The 20,787-nt window shown below is 43.3% G+C and overlaps 2 protein-coding genes across 2 annotated transcripts in view; both read right to left on the bottom strand.

Moving 5' to 3' along the window:
- Window positions 1-489: 489 nt before the first annotated feature.
- Window positions 490-7,391, bottom strand: ubac1 (UBA domain containing 1). Its single transcript, XM_079161154.1, has 10 exons — window positions 6,983-7,391; window positions 5,826-5,946; window positions 5,664-5,737; window positions 5,451-5,558; window positions 5,261-5,363; window positions 4,796-4,904; window positions 4,425-4,680; window positions 3,811-3,897; window positions 3,547-3,685; window positions 490-2,875 (listed from the first exon to the last, which is right to left on the bottom strand). Exons 1-10 carry the CDS (start codon window positions 7,118-7,120, stop codon window positions 2,760-2,762), a joined length of 1,251 nt encoding a protein of 416 aa, XP_079017280.1. The 5' UTR covers window positions 7,121-7,391; the 3' UTR covers window positions 490-2,759.
- Window positions 7,392-9,118: 1,727 nt separating this feature from the next.
- notch1b (notch receptor 1b) overlaps window positions 9,119-20,787 on the bottom strand; it is a gene marked incomplete at its 5' end in the record, with an annotated part of 40,448 nt that continues 28,779 nt past the window's right edge. The window contains 12 exons of the mRNA XM_079161379.1: window positions 9,119-11,988; window positions 12,113-12,210; window positions 12,351-12,498; window positions 12,947-13,245; window positions 14,596-14,758; window positions 15,061-15,151; window positions 15,483-15,696; window positions 17,413-17,561; window positions 17,681-18,115; window positions 18,201-18,772; window positions 19,234-19,346; window positions 19,999-20,256. Coding sequence (XP_079017505.1) covers window positions 10,615-11,988; window positions 12,113-12,210; window positions 12,351-12,498; window positions 12,947-13,245; window positions 14,596-14,758; window positions 15,061-15,151; window positions 15,483-15,696; window positions 17,413-17,561; window positions 17,681-18,115; window positions 18,201-18,772; window positions 19,234-19,346; window positions 19,999-20,256 — 3,914 coding nt within the window. The 3' untranslated portion in view covers window positions 9,119-10,614. The remainder of the gene's footprint in view (window positions 11,989-12,112; window positions 12,211-12,350; window positions 12,499-12,946; window positions 13,246-14,595; window positions 14,759-15,060; window positions 15,152-15,482; window positions 15,697-17,412; window positions 17,562-17,680; window positions 18,116-18,200; window positions 18,773-19,233; window positions 19,347-19,998; window positions 20,257-20,787) is intronic.

Here is a 20,787-nt window from a genome sequence, read left to right as displayed (position 1 = left end):
CCGAGCCGAGGGCCTACAAGGACAGAAGGTGTCGAATGCTGTATATAATGTAAGTTTGTGATTTGTTATACTGGCTATGTAAAAAAAAAAAAAAAAGAGTTGAATGTGAGGACTTAATCATCCAGATGACAGGTGACCTAAAATCTCTTTTTGAATAATTTCAGAGCCGTGACTCCGAGACAATATAACCTCAACCTGATAAGAGGACACCTGACAGCACTTGATCTTTTCAGGCGGTTGCATGGACTTTCATATTTGCCGATAAAATAAAATGCAAACCTGCATCCTATGACACACGTTATTCACACCTGAGCTTCTCTGACTGTGACATGTCAGAATGTCTTCTGTAAGCCTTCGTGGGTTCCAAAACAACAGCCTCACTCGCATAGGACACCCGCCTGGCACGACACACACGCTCACTTCTAAACATGAGTTTTCGTGCCATTCGCTTCAAGAAAAAAAAAAACAGAATCCCAAAAAATACAGCCACAAAAAATACCTTTAATGCAATAGTGATTTAAATGCCAGTAGCCGTGAGGCTGTCTGAATGAACAGACGGTGAGAGTATATTGCATAGGTTGTTAATCGGGGACAGTCCTGTATGAAAGCTGAGTGAAAACCAAACCCTGTGACTCAAACCATCCCTCAGTGTCCCTCAGCAATACAGTTCATCGTGTTCTTCTCCTGTTTTTCTTCTTCTGTAAAACGGACAGTCTCCCAAATGTTTGTTTGGAGATACTACGGGAGAGCTGTGTATGCATACTGATGCAAAGCATGGAGGTGGTGAGACAGCTGGTCACTGTGGCCGTGATGGAGGCCCACCGCCGTGCAGAAAGTGTGCAGAGGGGCTTCTGGAGATGAGTGAACAAATCCTTTCTTCATTCTAACGTGTTGCACTACTTTCAATCACACCGAGACCCTAGAAGTCCATCAGAACATTTTACAATGGTTTGTAAAAACAACATTTGAATCATTTAACTCCTTTTTTTTCTTCACATTTTGTAGATTAGCTCCGAGGTTTGCTAAAAATGTTTATAAATAAGAACAAGTTACTAGTTTGGCTTCGATATAAATAATGTAATAATACATAGTTCAAACAGACACTTCTCTCTAAAAACATTTAAATATCTTCAAATATTGCAATTACGAAACCATGTCCTGTAGTGCTCTTATTCATGAAGTTCTAGACAGATTAGTTAAAGCCATTTTCAAATGTCAAACTAGAGAAGGGGGGGGTGAGCAGAGGTGTGCCCCGACGACAGCTTTAGAAAAACAATCTCAGCCTCCCTGAGCAGAAAGTCACGTCAATACCACAATTTAAATATTGAATAAAAACACTCAAAAAGCTTGGCAAAACACACACCCACCCTCCATATTGTTTCTAACCGTCGGTCCAACCAGGAGAAGCTGAACCCGCCTTCTTGTAGCCGGAGATTTGAAGTACTCAATGCAAAGGCTAATATTGTAGAACACGCTACCCATTGCAGTCCACACATCTCTAACACGCAAAACAAACAGATTTCTTTACAGGTCGGCTGAAGTCCTCGCTATTGCACAGAAATACAGGGGATGTTTCAATGAGGGTAAAAACTAATGACAAGGCAGAGTATATAGTGACATTTTGGTTTGGTTTGACAGCATAAATGTTCACTGCTCTCAAAAGACAAAAAAGAAAAAGTAAACCAAAAGACACTGGATGTGTCTCAAATTCTTTTTTTTCCTTGTGTGTATGAAGATGCTCGCACCATCTTCATCTTTCAAATGTAAAGGTTAAAAAGGCAAACCCCTTCTGATTCGGCTCAGCTTCGTTTACCGTCCCGCTACAGCCGTTTGAGACGTGAACCCTTCTCTTAACTTCGGAAGTGCTGCAGTGAGTGATATTCGTAGAGGTGAACAAGTGCTAAATGAGCGCGACATTAAAATATGACATTCAAGAGCACATTGACAATAAAACACACAGGCCTAATATATCGTTTTTTTTCTTGTAAAAACATGACTAAGACACAAACAGTTTAGTGTACAGCTTTCGTCTAAAAAAAAAAAAAAAAACAAAGGCAAGAAAGTCAAATAAATACTCGTGAAGAAGCTCGAGGACAAATGGCCGGCTGACGGTGACCTCGTGGGCGCGAGTGGAGAGAGAGGTAACGTGTCTAAAAACCCGTTTTCAACGAGCTGAACAAACGCTCGACCACCAGCCTCTCACTTACAAGCCGTTACTTTGATTTAAAAATAAAATAAAATAAAAGACAAAGGGGGGAGAAGAACCAGAACGCGAAGCTGACAGACGTTTTTCACACATTCACCACAGAAGAAATGTAACAATTTAAAGAGACAGACAAAACTGTAATCGATATTTAAATATTGCAAAACATACAAAAACAGTTCTCTTTGAAGTGTAAACATTAAATTGATGTCTGATGTCATTTCTGCACATGGAGAAATTATATAAAATAAATCAAGTCTGTCACGACTATAAACTGTTCTCGTTAAAATGTAAAAACAACATACTAAATCTCTTTTTTGTATTATTATTACTGTAATAATGTTTATGTTAACATTTGTTTTGTATAAGTGTTTTTACTGTACTGTTATAAATAGTTATATGTGTAACATCTTAATTCATACTCCTCCAGCGTTGTCTTTACAAGGCAAAAACAATACTTGTGTCTCTGCCACACCCAGATACACACGCATCCACACACACACACACACACACACACACACAAGCTGCCTGTCACACAGGGGGTCACCAGGAAGCTCTATGTTCGATTGAGGGTCTGGAAGATTCTGGATATTTGGAGCATGACCGGGCCCGTCTCGGGGTCGTTCATCCACTGGGTGCTGTTCAGAGGATTCTCCAGCATGTCTTCAAACGCTGCGTACAAACACAGTAGACACCGGTCACAAACATACTGAACAGAACCAGCTGCTATTCAAAGGTCTTTAGGCAAAAAACGGATCCAGACCACTTGAAAAGGGGGGGTTGTTTGTGGTATGAAGGCAAAGTCAAATATTTTGTGATAATAAAGTGTTAACATGAGTTAAAAAACCTAAACTACAATTAAATCCATCTGCTGATTAAGAAAGCGATCTTTCAACCTTCATTTTTTTGTCCTGCGTCTATCTGCTCATCACTGTTTATGATGTGAAAGGTTCAGATACAGTCTGGACTTATACTGCTCACGATCAGTTACTCCTCTGGGTTTACTCCTCTGGGTCCGTTTGTAGAAAGCTAGTGTGAACAGGAGCCCGACCAGAATTAAAATGCAACAATGTTTTTTTTCTTGGTCCAGACTAAATGAACTGTACTGCAGAAAGCGTCCACATTCTGTAAAGCTCATTGCATTTACTAAATTACTTTCTTTTTTTTGGCCGACTCAGCCTTCCTCAGCTCGGTCTGGTTCAGCTGTGCTGGAGGTCTTAAAACACTACCACACCACAAAATAGGCAAAGATGTTCAAGATAGTTTTCGATATGGTTTGGGTTATCATTCTCCTTTTAGTATTTACTCTCCTGGCCTGTCCACTAAATGTGACTTGACTCTACCTAGCAGGGTCTTGGGATTGGTTAGACCCAACTGGACCACTGGATTCTCCAGAATGGCTTGGAACAGCGGGCTGTTGGTGTCGATGCCTTTGTCCAGATCTTCTGGGGAAGGTTTCCGGTCTCCCAGCAGCCACTCACACTGCAGGACGGAGAGAGAAAAAGAAAAACATAAAAAAATATTTAATTATAAATATTCCTTTAAAAAAAAAAAAGAGCCATTTCTCAAATCTGCACGCAAACCCTGTTGTGGGTGTGTGAACGTACCGCAGCATCCTGTTGGTTGTTATTCACCCTCAGAGCATCGACCACCTCCTTCTCATCGAACCCCATCTCCATCAACGCAATGACAGCCTGCAGAGACAAGGAAGAAGGCTGAGTGTCTAGTTTAAAGAAACGTTCAGTCCCATAAAGTCTACATACACAGTCACAGTTCTACTCAGTGTGGCAGGGGTCTTGGGGAAATACACAATTTGTGCTCAGTGGAAGAAGAAGAAGCTGGGTTTTGTTGGAAGATGGTACTTTAATCCCATTTCTATTTTTGGACATACTGGGGAGCACTGTTCCTGTGGAATACGGAGGTACATTAAGCTAAAAAAAATTAGGGAAACGAGAAGATTATGAACACAATCAACGTGATCTACAAATCCTATGACTAAAGCCACTAACACTTCCTATCCATGAGTTCACATTTCAATATTCTCGGTATCTAATAGGCTTTATTCCTCAAGTCCAGACCTACTACTGAATGTCTATGTATAGTACTGTATGTTAGATGGTGCAGCCAAGTAGCATCTTCCTACAAAATACAGAGCGATGGAAAGCTCAGAGGGGAGTTATACAACAGTTAGTAAGAGTCAAAGAAGGCTAAGGCCACCCACTCTTGAGTCCGGTCTGAACTCCCGTTTCCTGCGGATCCTCTTGAAGATCTCTGTGAGCTCGTCCTGCCTGATGCTCTCTTCCGTGCTCGACTGGCTGGAGAGGCTGCGGAGAAGGTTCGGACCGAGGGCTGGCACCGGTGTGGCGGCAGCCGTGGCCCCGGCTGCCCCGGACGAGTCCTGGCCAGGTATGGGTGCGTCTACAGAGGGGTCATCTACGTGCTCGATAAGCCACTCCATCGCCTGGGTGACGGACATGCTGCAGAAAGAGAGGACAAGATGAGGGGGGAAAAAAAGGGTTATTTTCTAGAGAAACACCGTCGACATATTCCAAATAGTTTGGCCCGTCATCAGACAAGTCAACAAAGACTTACTGGTTCAATCTGAGAGCTTTGATGGCTCTGCTCTCAGGGAAACCCATCTCAGTGAGCTGCTGAAGGGCTGTTTCATCCACCCGGTCCTCTTCATCCTCATCCAACATCGCTGCAACACAAAGACACCGGAGAAGTGCAACTAAGGGTTGAGCAATGCGTGTGTGAAATGTCTCCAACAATCAACAGCAGGATTTCCGGCAACAAAACATATCGAAATATGGCAGATATGCAAAAGAAAGACTTTAAATGCGGGTCGCTATATTGAGCACACGAAGACAGAACATTTCATACCTCATTTTTTAAATAAAATGTATGTAATATGTATTGTAATACACTCTCGATAACTCCAGGACTTGACCACAATGTGTGCCGAGGTTGGCTCCAGGCCCCCGCATTAACCACAGTATAAGATCCCATCCTAATTTTCCTGACTTATAAATAGATTTGAGGGATTGTAAGTTTTACCATTGGCCTTTTTGAAAAGTTCCACAGCATCAGGGTTCAAGGCTAGAAGCTTCTGGGCGACTTCAATGAGAGAAACCAGGATCTTTCTGAGCTCCGTCTGAAACTGGAACAACACAAGCGCAACAAAAATCAATAACATCTTTGCAGCGGTCTAAACTAAGCTAGATATCCATTCCACCAAGAAGCTTACATCTCGGATGTTGTGCTGGGTCACAGTGCGGTCAGTGTGGCGCGTGGACAGGTTGCCGGTGGCTTTTAGAATTGCATCTTTGTCTGGAGCCTTGTTGTCTTGTTTCTTCTGTGACAACCAGGAGGAAGAACAAAGAGACATAATTAACAGCAGGCACAATAAAGACACCACATCTCTGGTGTAGAATGTACAAATATCGACTATTCAGCTCACCTTTTCATCTGAACTAACGTCTGCCATCTTTGGAGGGGTCGGCGGCGGTCTTTTCTTTATGAGCAGCAAAACTTCTACGAGACACATGAAACACGGTCAGGTGGTGGGAAACGGCGGAGGGTTGTGTGCTTCCCAAATCTCGTCACATAGGCCGGAACATACCTTTATCTTTGAGATTTTCATCAGCGACCGTTTTGGTGTCTGTGAGGACTCGTTCTGTAGCAGCGTGTATGAGTTTATGGTGGGTAAGTGTTTTGGGGTCTTCTAGACTCCCGTGTACATACTGTAAACCAAGCACAATACAAAGTGAACAAACAGAAGGGATTACACTGTTGACTCTCTTCATTATTGCATCATCTGTTATATATTTCTTTGTCAAATATTCATAAAATCTAGAAAATGGTCGAAAAGGGTGACATCTTGAAATTGTTGTTGTTTTTTTTTACCAACAGTGCAAAACTTGCAAGTATTCGATTTACAATATACAAAGCTGACAAGCAGCGAATTCTCCCATTAAAGAAGTATGTTATGGTCTGGAAATAGCTTAATAATTAGTTTAAATGATTAACCGATAATCCAAATCAGTGTCAGTTTCTATTAATCAACTAGAGCTAAAACAACAACAAGCTGATAAATCACTTAATATTAATCCGCAACCATTCTGATTATCGATTAATCGTTTACGTCAAATATCAAGCGATAATGATTCTCCACTCATCATATTATTGTAAATGAAATATCCTTTAGTCAGACAAAACAAATCATTTGAAAACCTAAACTGGGACTCTAAATTTTTTTGAATTTTTCTAATAATTTTCTGATGTTTATAGACTAAACTGTTAATTAAAAAGGCAATTAATCAATTAGTTGTTTCAGAACTGAATCTGACAACAAATTTCAACTTTCATCATGATGTCTGTGGCAATATGTTGATGTTACACAATGTAAACATGTACGTTCCCCATGTTGTCACGCGAAACAAACAGCAGACTACCCCTGGAGTTTATGCTATAGGCCGTAGAAGGAGAAGAGATGAGTATAATAATAGACAGCCTGTAAAGTAACATGCCACTCAGACGAGCCACTGGGAACAGACAAGGTGTATAGCTGTTAGCATGGCTAGCTAGCTTGAGATGGGCAGACAACCTGCTAAATTATAAATAGCAAGGTCTACCCAGTTACTATAAATACAAAGCCAGTGACACTGACACTGACAGTGTACACACAGGGTAGGGCACACTGCAACCACCCCAGGCAGAGGAGTGACAGGACAAAAAAAAAGCAAACTAGAGAAGACACAAACAACCCCAAAAACCTACATGTTTCAAGCACTTCTCCTTCAGTTTCTCAACAGTGGTGTCTTCCGTGACCTCCTCTAACCACTCCGTGCCGTCCATGGTGCAGATGTGTATTTTCAACACTTTCCCGGCGAATATCTTCTCCTCCTGGACGAACATAGCTGCAGCCTTTGGGAGTAAAGAGTACCAGTCCAGTGACGTTAGCTAGCAGCAGTTGCTATGTGCTCCTGGCAAAGCTAGCGTGCTAGCGTTAGCACCCAGCTAGCCGTCGTTTTTGTAAATCCAACCGACAACAGAGCAACACAAGGCGCAGGTTAGCTGAGGGCCATCTTCGGTCTCCTCTGCCGGGTTTCGCTGCGGTGGCAACCGATTAGAGTGTTCAGTGACCACCAAGGTGTTTATTATGCCCAGCGCAACACACAAGCCGCCAGCCAGCAAGTACCCTATTTTTACTGTAAGGTTTGAACTTTGAACTTCAACGGTGCCACTAGCGGTGCATCATGGGAGCTGTAGTTCTTCTCGAAGTTACAGGCTATTCCATTGATACAAATCACCCTGGTGAACTCACGCCAACGTTTAACAACAAGGCTAACAACAGCATTCATATATACAGTGTATATATATATACAGAAGGGATTACACTGTTGACTCTCTTCATTATTGACTCTCTTCAATAATATATTCATTATTGTTGGCTCTCTTCATTATTGCATCATCTGTTATATATTTCTTTGTCAAATATTCATAAAATCTAGAAAATGGTAGAAAAGGGGGACATCTTGAAATTGTTGTTGTTTTTTTTACAGTGCAAAACTTGCAAGTATTCGATTTACAATATTCAAAGCTGACAAGCAGCAAATTCTCCCATTAAAGAAGTATGTTATGGTCTGGAAATAGTATGTTATGGTCTGGAAATAGCTTAATAATTAGTTTAAATGATTGAATATATATTTATATTGTACATTGTTGTTAAATGTTTATGCTTACATCGTTCCTGTTTATTGTAAATGTTGTGTATGCATGTAGAGAGCAACGAAAAACTGGAGTCAAATTCCTTGTATGCGTAAGCGTACATGGCCAATAAAGCTGATTCTGATTCTAAGGTGTTCCCTTAACCTGTGATAAGTGAGGATGGATTACCATTCTAGAAAAGCCTGCAACTGCCACGGCACCCCAGACCTCCAGGAAGCCCAGACCTCCAGGAAGCCCAGACCTCCAGGGGCCCAGACCTCCAGGAAGCCCAGACCTCCAGGGGCCCCACAAGTTCCAGGCTCAACTGAGTTATGCTAATTTACTTGAACATTTGTTTGGCAATATTCACCACTAAAGAACAATATCAACTGCTACAATAAGGACCATTATCAATTCATATGACAAGTCATTTACCAATAATCACAATAATCCAGAAAGAAATTGTCTTAAAAAATGTCAGAAAAAATCCTGTCACAATTTCCCTAAAACCTGAAATGACCTCTTCAAATGTGTTGTTTGATCTGAGCAACTGAGACGATGGAACCAGATTTGGCCCTTCTGCAAGAGAAAAGAAGGGCTTTGTTGTGGATACTTTCTTACCTGCTTTTGAGGCCAAGAGACGGCCCCTTTGTCATAATATGAATAACACACTTTCATTATGTCAGTTTTGAGCTTACATGTTGCATAGTTTATGTGTTTAATCAGAAAATGTGGGGTCAGATAGTATTCTCTCTCAGAAAAGTACAAAGCACAGAAACAGTTAGAAACTGGGGATTATTTGGGACCCTAGTGAATTAATCCCGCTTCAGCAATAAGTCATGCAGCGATTCCTTTGTCTAGTTTTGATTTTTCCTTTTTCCATGATAAACACAAGCTGCAGAAACAGCCCAGCTGGACCTTTTATCTAAGTCAGTCAAATGTGATAATTATAACCAGCACTAGAGGGAGACACACTAAGGGAAATATTTGGCCTCTTCAGCAAACTTCAAAAGATTAAATAAAGTGCTACAGTGTATGAAAAAAGGTCACTATTATTTTAATTTGTTTACTACCAGAAGCTCATGTTTATACTGTGGTTATTGTACTAGATCTATAATTATTCAGCGAACCTCTTGTTTCACAGTGTGTACAGAAGATATTTAGAGATCTTGAAAAGTAATTTGAAAAAATAAATAACAGTTCTCATAAGTTCAAGACACACAAGTGCCATTTATTATACCAAGAAACATATTTACAGAAAAGAAAATGAAAACGGGAAATACATTTCTTGCAAATTATAACCGTATAAGAGGAAGGAAACATATTGCAGATATTACAACTCACTACAACCTAATGTTTTTCTTAAATCATAACATTTTGCAAACTACAGGAAGTGTCTCACAAAGTATTAATGCGGACACAACTGAGAACTTAGCCAACAGTTTTTCCATTTAACCAAAGTGTAACAAAAACATTTAATAATACGCACAAAAGGTTGCCTCAGTTGATTTTTATGTGTTACAGGACAGTGAATAAATATCAATTTATAAAACCTCAATATTTATGTTTTTTTTCGTGCTTTTTATGAGAAAAATGTCTCCTAATAATATATCGTATTTATTTGTATATAGTTCAAATTTATTTATGCATAAGGGACAGTAAAATATAAAATATATATTCTGTTCTGTTTGACATTTTAGAGGCTGTTGACTGGTGCGGGACCTATCAAAATTACATGCTTAAGACATCAGATTTCTTAAACAAAATCCTGCTTACAAGGGAAATTCATAACATATTTACAAAAAGAAGAACACAGCCATAGGCTCAAACTAATAGGAGGGAGAGGGGAAATGAAGTTTCCTTTTCCCTCTGGACAACAACATACGCTGTGGCCAACGGGCCAGTTCTCAAACACCAACAGATACTCAAGCCTGTCTTAACTGCCAATCTCCAAGATGGCTGTATACTGTACAACATATCACATCTCCACCACATCTCTACATATGAATGCAGTCAAATCTAGAGGCGCGACATAATGTCGTTCCGTTGATTCAAGAAATGTACACAACTGTAGAGTGTAACTAAGAATCGCATGATATTTAAAAAAAGGGGAAACTGTGAAAACAAACGGGGCCTGTGCATGAAATACAGGACACGTGTTCTGATAACATTCACAACTTGTTTATCATCGAGCGACGAGAATATTTCCCACACACATTGAAATAACACTGAAACTTAAAATGTGCTATATAAAACGCCCCATAATCACAAGAGTATTTATAAACAAGATTATACAAAAAAAACAAAGACAAAATATAAACAAAGATTGAAAAATCATATGAAAAAAAAGGCAACGACTAAACGTCCTTAAGGAAATAAATACCCAGTGTGTACGCTGCGGCTTCACTGCAGAAAAAGAAACGCTAAAAGAAAAGAGTCTCTCTAAAGGACTTTCTCTGTCCTCTGTTTGACCCAGCACCATGGATCCCAGAAATTTCTGTAAGCAGGCAATGCGTATAAATAAGGCATTAATAAATAAAAAGAATGGATGAAACGCAGGTGTGGCTGTTAGTATAAAAGCATATAAAAATGTCCTATTAAATCGTGTTTACAGCTTTGCCCTTTTTCTTTTTTTCCACAAAGAGTGCCTTTTTTATAAAAAAATATACAGCAGCTCGTCTGGGCGTAAACATACAAGCTTTTTATTTGAACTGTTCAGGTAGATGTGCAATCTGAGCCTGCATGCTTGTCGGGGGACTTGAAATGCCCTCTGACCAGTCGGACATGTTGGAATGAGGGGACGAACTCGACCACTGATCGGGGGAGCCGGGGGAGGGGGTCAGAAAGGGGTGGTCAGGCACCTGGACCTGATGGTTTGGGGTGTTGTCCATGGGGCCTGAATAGCTGTGCTGGGAGGGTGGGGTGAGGAACTGGGTGCTGGCCATTGACTGGTTGATGGAGGAGGGCATAATCTGGGTCTCCTGCGGCAGGATGGTGTGGATGGTCATGCTGGAGTTGCCGGTGCCCTGCTGGAGCTCCGGGGAACTGAGCTCCCCGCTGATGAAGCTCTGGCTGTTGGCCGTGTTCGAGTTCTGGTGCTGCAGCTGGATGCTCTGTTGCTGTTGCTGCTGCTGCTGCTGCTGCTGCTGCTGCTGTTGGAGCTGCTGCAGGTTCTGCATCTGCTGCATCTGCTGAGCCTGCTGCTGCATGATGTGGGGCTGCGGACCCAGCCTGGTGCTCTGGATCCCCTGGTAGGTCATCATCTGAGATAGGCCGGCGGGGTGGCCATTGTGGAGGGACGTCATCATCCCGTGCAGGCCTCCCTGACCGCCGGGGGCTCCTCTCATGGGGTTGAACTGGCCTGGCTGGCTCATGGCGCCGTGCATCCTGGACAGCCAATCACACTGGCCGTTTATGGCGCCCTGGCCACCGGAGCCGGACACGGGCAGATGGGTGAGTCGCGGCGGCAGCGGGTCAAACTGCATCCGAGCCAGCTCCTGCTTGTTTGGCATCACCATGTGGTTCACGGACAGGTGTGGATCGGACATACCCTGCAGGTGGTTCAGGGACACAGACGGCGACTGCTGGAAAGGTGAGGTCATCATGGGCGGCGAGGCCACATCGGAGACGTAGCCGTGCGGAGACTCCAACGAGTCAACGGGTGACAGCACGCCGGAGCTGTCCAGGAGGTTCCCGGGCTTCCCGTCCTGCGAATTCTTCTTCTTCACCTTCATGTCTTTGCCCTCCTTGCAGCCGATGCCCTTGGCGCTGGGCTTGCGGGCCTTTTTGCCCTGGCCGTGAGGCTGGTGCTGCTTCATGCCGCCCAGGTAGCCGTTGGGCGAGCAGAGAGGCGGCGACAAGGTGGTGCAGAGCGACCCTCCGTGCATGTGAGGACTCCGTACCAGGTTGTAGTCGTCCATCAGCCTCACGATGTCGTGATGCATTCTCTCCTGTGCAATGTCTCTGGGTAGCCGGTCCATGTGGTCAGTGATTTCTCTGTTGGCAAAGTGGTCCAGTAAGACCTTGGCAGTCTCGTAGCTTCCTTCCCTGGCAGCCAAGAATAGAGGAGTTTCCTCCTGAGGCAGACAGAAAGGAGACATCACGTTAAGAGGATCTGAGGAATGTTTTTTTTCTCGGAAAGATGATTCACTATTGTTTTACAGAGTTAAGAGCAGGAAGAGACAGCTTGCTTTTTTTTACCCTGTTGTTTTGCATGTCCTTGTTGGCACTGTTCTTGAGAAGCACAATTACAGCCTCCACGTTATTTACTGCTGCGGCCCAGTGTAGAGCTGATTTACCTGAAGAAACAAAAACAGGGTTATTAGATCTTAAGTGTTCTTTTGATGCATTTGAGGGTCATTAACATTTGACTGCCTTCAACACTGAATCGCATTGATTTTTAGGTTCATACAAGTGGCATAAGAGAGCGAAACCTTACCGAAATCATCGATTGCATTGACGTCGGCGTGGCAGTTTATGAGCTCCTCCACCATGCCCTCCACCGCCAGCCTGGCAGCCAAGATCAGGGGTGTGGTGCCATCATGCATGCGGGCATCCAAGTCTGTGGCGCGGTTCCTTATCAGAATCTACAGACACATAAGACATGTTTTTGAGCTGAACATGAATACATTAATCAAAATGTCGCACTTCAAAGGTAGATTCAAACGTTCTAATAAATGTAACTAAAACCTCGGGTATCTCCGGTCTAAGTATTTGACAGGTATACTTTTCAGGGCTGCAACTAACGATTGACTACGAACTGAATTATTAGTTTTGTCCAGAAAATGTCAGAAAATAGTTAAATCACAATTTCCCAGAACCCAAAGCGATATCTGACGAAAAATTATATTCAATTAACAGAAATATTAAAACAAAGAAAAGCAGCAAATCCTCACAATTGGGAAGCTGGAAACAGCTAATGTTTTCACACCTTTGCTAGATAAATTACTTAAACGGTTACGTTCGACTGATAAGTCGATTTATTTTTTTAGCACTAAAACTATATTAAAAAAGTGTTGGCATATGAGAGCTCACCTGGAACACCCCCTGGGCATCAGCAGCCACAGCAGCATGCAGAGGCGTCCTGCCCATGTTGTCCTGGACGTTGGCGTCTGCGCTGGCCTCCAGCAGGCGTTTGGCAGCGTCAGAGCGAGCGTAGCGGGCGGCCAGGTGGAGGGCGGTTTCACCTGTGCGGTCGGTCTGGTTGTGGAGGTTAGCGCCCTGGTAGATGAAGTCGTTGATCACGTTGGCCGAGGCGTCCTCCTCCTCCTCGCTGTTGCCCGTTTCTAAACCTCCCCCGCTGCAGGACGCAATCATCAGCGGTGTGAATCCATCTGGACAGAGAAGGGAGAGGGAGAGGGGGGGGATGTTGAAAGGCACTTGTAGGTAACAGAATGCACGGTCAGCACGGCACCGGTAACTGCTGCAGGAGGCGCGCACTTCAAAGCAGCAGGCAGATCAAAACAAAGCAACAAACAAATCGAATGTGGATTTGACACTTTTGCCTGAGTTGAATCATCACGGCCCTCTCCTTTTCGATAACGGATTCTGATCAAGGCCCCGACACAGGAGAGGCTTCAGAAGGAAAGCGAAGCTGGGGGGATAGAGGCCGGGGCTCGCTAAAGCTAGGCTGCTGCAAAAAAACGAAGCATTAATATCTAACTGTGAGAGGCAGCTCAGTCAGTCGACTTGAATAGGTTTTCTCCTCTTCAAAAGGATAGCAAGCCCCAGATCTCGCAGATTTGGTCGATTCAAGTGCATCGAACCACGACGGGGGGAAAAAAGTGTGCTCTCAAGTTGTTAACCCTGTTACTTTGATTTTTCATAGCTTTTCCTCAGGGAATTTGGCACTTACTACAAAAATTGGGTTTTTGCATTTGATGCCGTCATTGGTTTTTGTAATGTGGAATAGAAAAAAAAAACAGAGGCCCATAACCGGACAAATGATTAATCTGATCAGGAATCAGTGTTTTCCCTCAGGCTCCTGGCTTCCAGCCGGCTGCTTTGAAGAAGATCCTTTACCCTGAGGACATGGGGCTTTAGCTACTCCTACATGCGCGATTAAACACACACACACACACACACACACACACACACACACACACACACACACACACACACACACACACACACACACACACACACACACACACACAGCACTAGAAATCTTCATTCAAAAAGTTATGAGTCATTCTGCTAAATCCGTTTTAAGCTTGTGACCCCGAAAAACAAAGCAAACTAACCATTCTCACAAGTTATGACCTCACACGTAAGTTGTGAGCTGTTCTATTAACACATAATTGTTGTTGTTAAATTGTTTCATTGGAAATATTTTTAGAGGTCTGAAGACCCCAAAAGAAAAAAAGGCAACAATTACAGTTAAGTCAGAAATAATAGAGCTAATTTAGTGGAAGACAAATCAATTAATTTTCGTTCTTATACCTTTACTTGTCTTGAAAAGATAACAACTTCTTCCTAAAACTGATTCCATACATATTTTCCCTCATCGTTACAGCTATGCTGACATATTAAACGAGAGCATTTTATTTTTCATATAGTCATCCAAAATGGAAATGAACCAAAATCAGGTCCACGTCCACTGATTCTGTCCACATGCGTTGGAACACAGAACTCTCTATGATTTTGTTAATAGTAAGTTAGTTAGTGAGTCTTCAGTCACCCACCTGGTCCCCGGACATTAACATCCATGCAGTCATTTTCAATCTCGCCCTGAGGCGGCGTGGGAGCAATGGAGGGGATGCGCAGGTCAGCGGCGTCCAGGTGCTGCTGCGTCCACTGGCGGTGGTCCGTCTTGTCGTCCACCTCCAGAATAGCCTGCTCGTCAAACTGCTAAAACAGGGACAGCGAGCGGTCAGGCAATTGAAATTGAGCATGAGGATTTAAATTATTAAAATCACAATGGAACAAAAAAAGCTAAAACTTAAATTTGAACACAGATGATAAAATTATTTTCAAAAAGTCTTCATAAAAATTTCAATTTTACAATTAAATCAGTTTCAATCCCATATGGGAATTTTCAAAATTCTTGAATTAGTATTTGTAAAAAATTTAAACTTAAGTTATAATTTTTTTTTTTTTTGAAAAATCCTTAAAAGCTCCGTTGATGTGTAATATTTCCGTTTCCTTACCCTGAAGCGTTTTGCATCCGAGGGCTCGTCTTCTCCCCATTCATTCTGGGTGTCATCCATGAGTGAAATGTCTGAGGGGTTTTTCAGCGGCCTGTGATGAAGCAGAAAACCCAGTAAAAATCCACGCACTCTGCTGCTTCCATCTCATCCGAAACACTCACCATTAATGGCGCAGCAATGCCGAAAAACAAAAGCATTGATTAAATCCATACCCCACCCCTCTGCCCTTAAAAGTCAATTAATGCGCACCTAAACCTGCTATATCATTATCATTAATGATCCACGCAAAATACCCCTTTCCCAAATTTGTCTGATCACCAGCCACAGCCGTTCTGACCATCAGAACCAGCACTTCACCTGACCCGCAAAGAAACAGGTACCCGATGACGGGGAGCGCCATTGGTGAATAAACGGAAACTTACTTTAATCCCACTGAATCCTCTCCGACAGGCTCACGTCTCTTCTTCTTGCTGGTCTCTGTGGTCTTGAAGCCCTCGGGGAGCCAGAGGCGCCCGTGCTCATGGCGGCGCTTTCGGGCAACCACCATCCCCACTGTGAGGGCGGCCAGCATCAGAATGCCGACCAGGACCAAGTAGATCGGGTAGAGGTCCTGTGAAGGCTGGGGGTCCACTCCGCCTGGTAGGAAACGGGACAACATGGTCAAGACGGGCCGAGGAACGGACGTGGACAGACAAGAGGACGGACCGGGACACCCAGGACGCCCAAGTGTTGGAGCAGAGCTAGTCCGGCTCTTCTTCGCCCCCACGGTTCCCACTCCGGAACACACCGCAACCAGCAGCAAGCGCCAGAAAGTGACTGACGATCCTCACCGTTTGTAAAGCTAGCTTCTACTATCTATTCAGTAATAATCAGAATTGCTAACCACTTTTCATCAAAAAAGGAAAAAAAAGGAATGGGGCGTGATACAAGGGAAAAAAAGGAAAAAAAGGGGAAAAAAACGAACACCACCACCTCCTCTCTCCCTTTTCAACCCAGGGTACCAAGAGACAACTTTACCATTTCTTCTTTAAGAGAAAAAAAGGAGGGGGATTAATGAACTTCAAATTACTGCACGCGCTTTAAGCTGTAAAGACGAAGGATTTATTAGGATTTTCGAGATAACAAAGACTCCCAACTTCTAGCACACTCCCGATCAATTTTTCCCCTTCTCTTTTTTTTTTCTTCCACTAACGATTTTGAAATGATAAACTCCCCCAACCTAAACCCTTAGAGATGCATTAAGTCCTGGTATTACATTCAGCGAGGTGAAGGTTGCAGCAGCCCCTCACACTGCGGGATGAAGTGTGTGTGTGTGTGTGTGTGTGTGTGTGTGTGTGTGCATGTGAGAGTGTGTTATCTGTGGACGTATATGTGTACATGTCTGTGAAGGGGAAGAGAGACAGACACAGAGTGTTATATTGTGTGAGTAGGGGGTTGGATGAGTTGATTTGCAGCAATTAACCATTTTGGAGCCTGAAGCCAGTGGATTTACACACAGAGAGAAGGATTGATTGTTTAGGCCATGAGATTCACAATTGCATTTGTTCACCGCTGCATAACAAATACACAATCAAAGAGTGGTAGGGTTAGGACCCGACCAGAGGGCGCGGCGGATACTTTCAGTTTAAGTGTGCGCGGAGCAGCGCGTGTGTCTTATCCTCGAGTAAACGAGCATGTATGTGTGGACATTAGAGGAAGGCCTCTACCAGTGGATCACATTACAACTCATCATTATGCAAACATTTCAGTTGTGTGTTAAAAATGTTTTGGCTGTATTTGTCCTAACATCAACAGCAGCTTTGGGTTTCCACTGATATGAAATCAATTACCAGACCTCTGGAAGTTATTCGAGTTGTGCATTTCTCTAGGAGAGAAAATCAAATCAGCATCAAAGTTACATTATTGTTGTGTGGTAATGCCGTTTAAATACTTCGTACTTTTTTTTGTTGTCAACAAAATCAACAATAATAGTCCATCTCTCAACAGTAATCTTTCAAAACACAGAAGTAACTTTCTGTCAAATTTCAGGGGCGGATTAGTTCATAATATTGATTAACGGTGCCCAGGCTCATCATGATGAATTAACATGTCACCCAGCACAACATGTGGCTCATTGATGTGTTTTAACAGTGTTTGCAGATTACCACACAATGACTTGCTGTCCACTTTAATGCAACTCAAGCGAGTTTCACAAAACTGCTAATGGATTTTAATACCGTACAGAAATTAAAAGGAGCCGTAGTTATGGAGTTAAAACACTTAAATGCGCTGGTACGCTCCTTCAACTCCAGTATAATGTGCATACATACGTTTTTTTTTTATTCATGCAATCTTGTATAGGGATGTACTTACTAAAAACTGCTTCAATGGTGTAGGGAACATCCAGCTTGCCACTGGAGGCCAAAGCCCCGAGGAAAGCTGCAGCATCATTGGTGCTCTGGAAACACTCAGTGGACTGCTGGAAGCACTGACGGTTGTCCACCTCCATGTGGACAACTGCCCTGTTTAGAGAAGAGACGGCACACACAGAGGTCAACCATAAAACCTATTTTGCACACTGAAGCGGAAAGAAATTGCACTAGAGTTAAAAAATAAAACATAATAGAATATTATTGCTCACCCTTTGATCTGCAGGTGATCCAGTTCCCTCTTCGTTCTCCTGCTGCCGTCTGCCACGTCATACAGGCTCCTCTTCACCACATTCAGAACCTTGCCAGGAACCTCGGACCACGGATCCACCGAGCGCTTGACGTTGTACTTCTTCAGCTCGTGCTCGTTCCCGTAATACGGGTACACCATCGTCTCGCCCTTGGCGTCCTTCCTGAATACCACATTGGTGCGGAGGACGCGGCTCAGCTCGCGCAGGAAGCCGAAGGAGTTGTTGAGGAGCTGCTCTGGGGTGATGTGGACCACCAGGACCAACTGGCCCACGGCGAGCTTCTCGGGCATGTTGTTGGCACAGTCCAAGCCGTCCCACTCGCACTCGGCATTGTTGCAGCCCTGGTCGCAGTGGCCGTCAAAGTAGTGGTCCTTGCAGTATTGGTCATACAGAGGGCTGAGGGGGAAGAAAAGGTTAAATTAGAGGTTTGGTAATTTGGATTAAATTAACTGAATTCTAATTTAGAGATACAAACACTCACTTGCACTGTCCCTCCAGGTTCTGGCAGTCAAACCCATCGTAGAGGCACCCGGCGTTGTCACACTGTGAGTCGCACTTCCCGTCGTTGAAGTATCGCCAGCACTGCAGCGAGGCCGAGCAGTTCTTCCACGGGTCGTCGAAGTTGAGCGAGCAGTCCCCGTTGTCCCAGCCGCACGCGTGGTTGTTGCAGAGCACGTCGCAGTACTTGTTGTGCTTCGCCTCCTCGCACAGCGGGATGTCGCAGGCGACCTCCACCTCGGGCGGCAGCGTGATGTCGTTGCCGAACCCTCCCTGGAAGCCGTAATCCAGGATGTGGCAGCGGAGGCCGTTGAAGTTCGTGGGGCAGACGCAGTGGTAGAACGGCGCCTCAGAGGTGTATTCGCACATGCCGCCGTTGTAGCAGGGGTTGGAGTTACAGGGGCTGTCGGTGGGATACTGGCACTCAGGCCCAGTGAACGACGGGGTGCACAGACACTTGGGACTCTTGTGGCCGGAGATGCAGGTGCCTCCATTGCGGCAGTTGAGGCTGCCGCAGGCCTGGGCGTCATATTCACACGTGGAGCCAGTAAAGCCCTGGACAAGAAAAAAAACAAAAACATTTGAATTTGGATTAACAATTCATTTGAGCAAATACTTCATTTTCATCCAAATAAAAATCTTGTAATTGTTTAGAGTAAGAGAGGGTCAGACTACAGTAGTACTGTAGTTTGTGGTGCATGGGCACAAGTACAATTATATAAAACTCCTCTAAAGACAAAACATCTTAAAATAAAATATAATATTATAAGAAATTATCTAAAAGATGTAAATTAGGCCTTAGGGAATAAAGAGAGATCCCAGCCTTAAATCCTCCATATATTTAAAGGATAAGGTTAGATTAAAAGAGAGACGGGCTATATAGTAAGGATTAGATAAGTAGCAGTTCAGGTTTGGGTGATATGAGGAATGAACGTGGTTTAATACAATGTTCTTACAGGTGACAAAGATCTGTGTGTGTGTGTGTGTGTGCAGGAGTGTGTACTGTCGGTACTCACAGGAGGACATTTGCAGATGAAGCCATGTGGCGTGTTACTGGCTACAGCGCAGGTCCCTCCGTTGCGACACGGTTTTCCCTTACATCCATCAAACACTGTGTCACAGCGTTGACCTGCAGAGGAGTCACAGACAAAGAATGTTAATCATATCGATGTAGTAATATTATGTTGCAAAAATATCCTGACATTTGATTTACACTCTGATTTCAGTTTAAGGCAGCAACTTATTATCTTTGTTGATTATCAATGAAACTATTTTCGTCGTTAATCGCTCAGGCAAATAAAATGCGAGAAAATGGTCAAATGTTTCCAAAAGTTGATTTGTCCAGTTCAAAACCCAAAGAATCAAATCTACTATCACATGAGACAAAAATATTCATATGTCACTAGAGAATGTTTGCTTTATATTTTGGTTTGAAAAATGACTTGATGTAAGCAATAAGTCGATTATTAAAATGGTTCCAGTCGTTCCAAATAAACAAATCTGCTTCATTTCAGTTCAAGTTAAGTTCATCTTTAAAAATCCATACAAGCAACATTTACAGATTGAAGAAAAAGCTCCTTTTAAAAAAAAGAAACATGGACAAAAACTCATTTCAAAGATGACTCCCTCAAAGAGAAGTTATCAAAAACTAATTGTAATCTCACCATAAAAATGTAAGTAAGTCCGACTCTAACATGGGGAATCAAATGTAAGAACTGAATCTAACCAAAAACATCACACGTCGTCAAAAGGCTGAAAGTTTCCCCCCCCCGACTGTTTACCTGTGTATCCGGTGCGACAGTCGCAGCGGTAGTTGTTGGTGAGCTGGATGCAGCTGTGCGTGCCCCGCGGGTCACAGGGGTTGGAGAGACACTCGTTGATGTCTCCCTCGCAGCGCTCCCCTACGTATCCTGCAGAGCAGATGCAGTGGTAGCCTCCGACTCGATCCACACACTTCCCTTTGTTGAAACACTTGGGCTCTTTGGTGACCGGGTCGGTGAACGGGTTGCAGTCGTCGATGTTGATCTCGCAGTGCACACCTGAGTGGGGTATGGCAGGGGAAGAGGGACAAGTAATGTCAGCTTTCAGTAGTTTAGTAAAAGGGAAATTGAACTCTGCTGCTTCTTAATTCCTTAAAAAATGCAAAATGTCTCATTGAATTATGGCCCATTAAGTATAAAGTCTAAGGAAAATTCATATAAAAAGTACTGTAAACAAATGGTAAAAAAACAAGATAAAAAGTTAGTTGAGGAGTCCAGAAAGACCGAATGTCAATGGTGTCTCACTTTTGTAATGTAACATGCTTTAGTTTAAATCAGAAGCAGGACATGGCACAGGGAGGAGCTGATTAAGTAGCATTGATTTTAAATATTGATAGAAAAAGATTCAGAATCTGCAAAAATGATTCTTAAATATCATGAATCAGAAAAAAGATCAATTTTAAGGTGACTTTCCCCTTAACTTTGTGTCTAAACCTCTGACATTTTTTTGTTTCTTCCCCTCTCTCCAACAACGTGTCGGCTTTTTTGGGGATACACCCGACTCCGCTGGCACTTTGTGCTGACCTACAA

Source organism: Pholis gunnellus (genome assembly GCF_910591455.1).
Source record: "Pholis gunnellus genome assembly, chromosome: 6".
NCBI classification, from domain to species: Eukaryota; Metazoa; Chordata; class Actinopteri; order Perciformes; family Pholidae; genus Pholis; species Pholis gunnellus.
This window is presented reverse-complemented; position numbering and strand designations above follow the sequence as displayed.

Bases quoted from the DNA above. Each gene is read 5' to 3' on its own strand.
- ubac1 (XM_079161154.1), bottom strand. From the start codon at position 7,120: ATGTTCGTCCAGGAGGAGAAGATATTCGCCGGGAAAGTGTTGAAAATA. The intron at 5,947-6,982 runs GTAGGTTTTTGG...CTTGGTTTACAG, and splicing joins AGGAGAAGTGCTTGAAACAT to TATGTACACGGGAGTCTAGA. The intron at 4,905-5,260 runs GTAAAACTTACA...TTTGTGTTGCAG, and splicing joins ACTTTTCAAAAAGGCCAATG to CGATGTTGGATGAGGATGAA.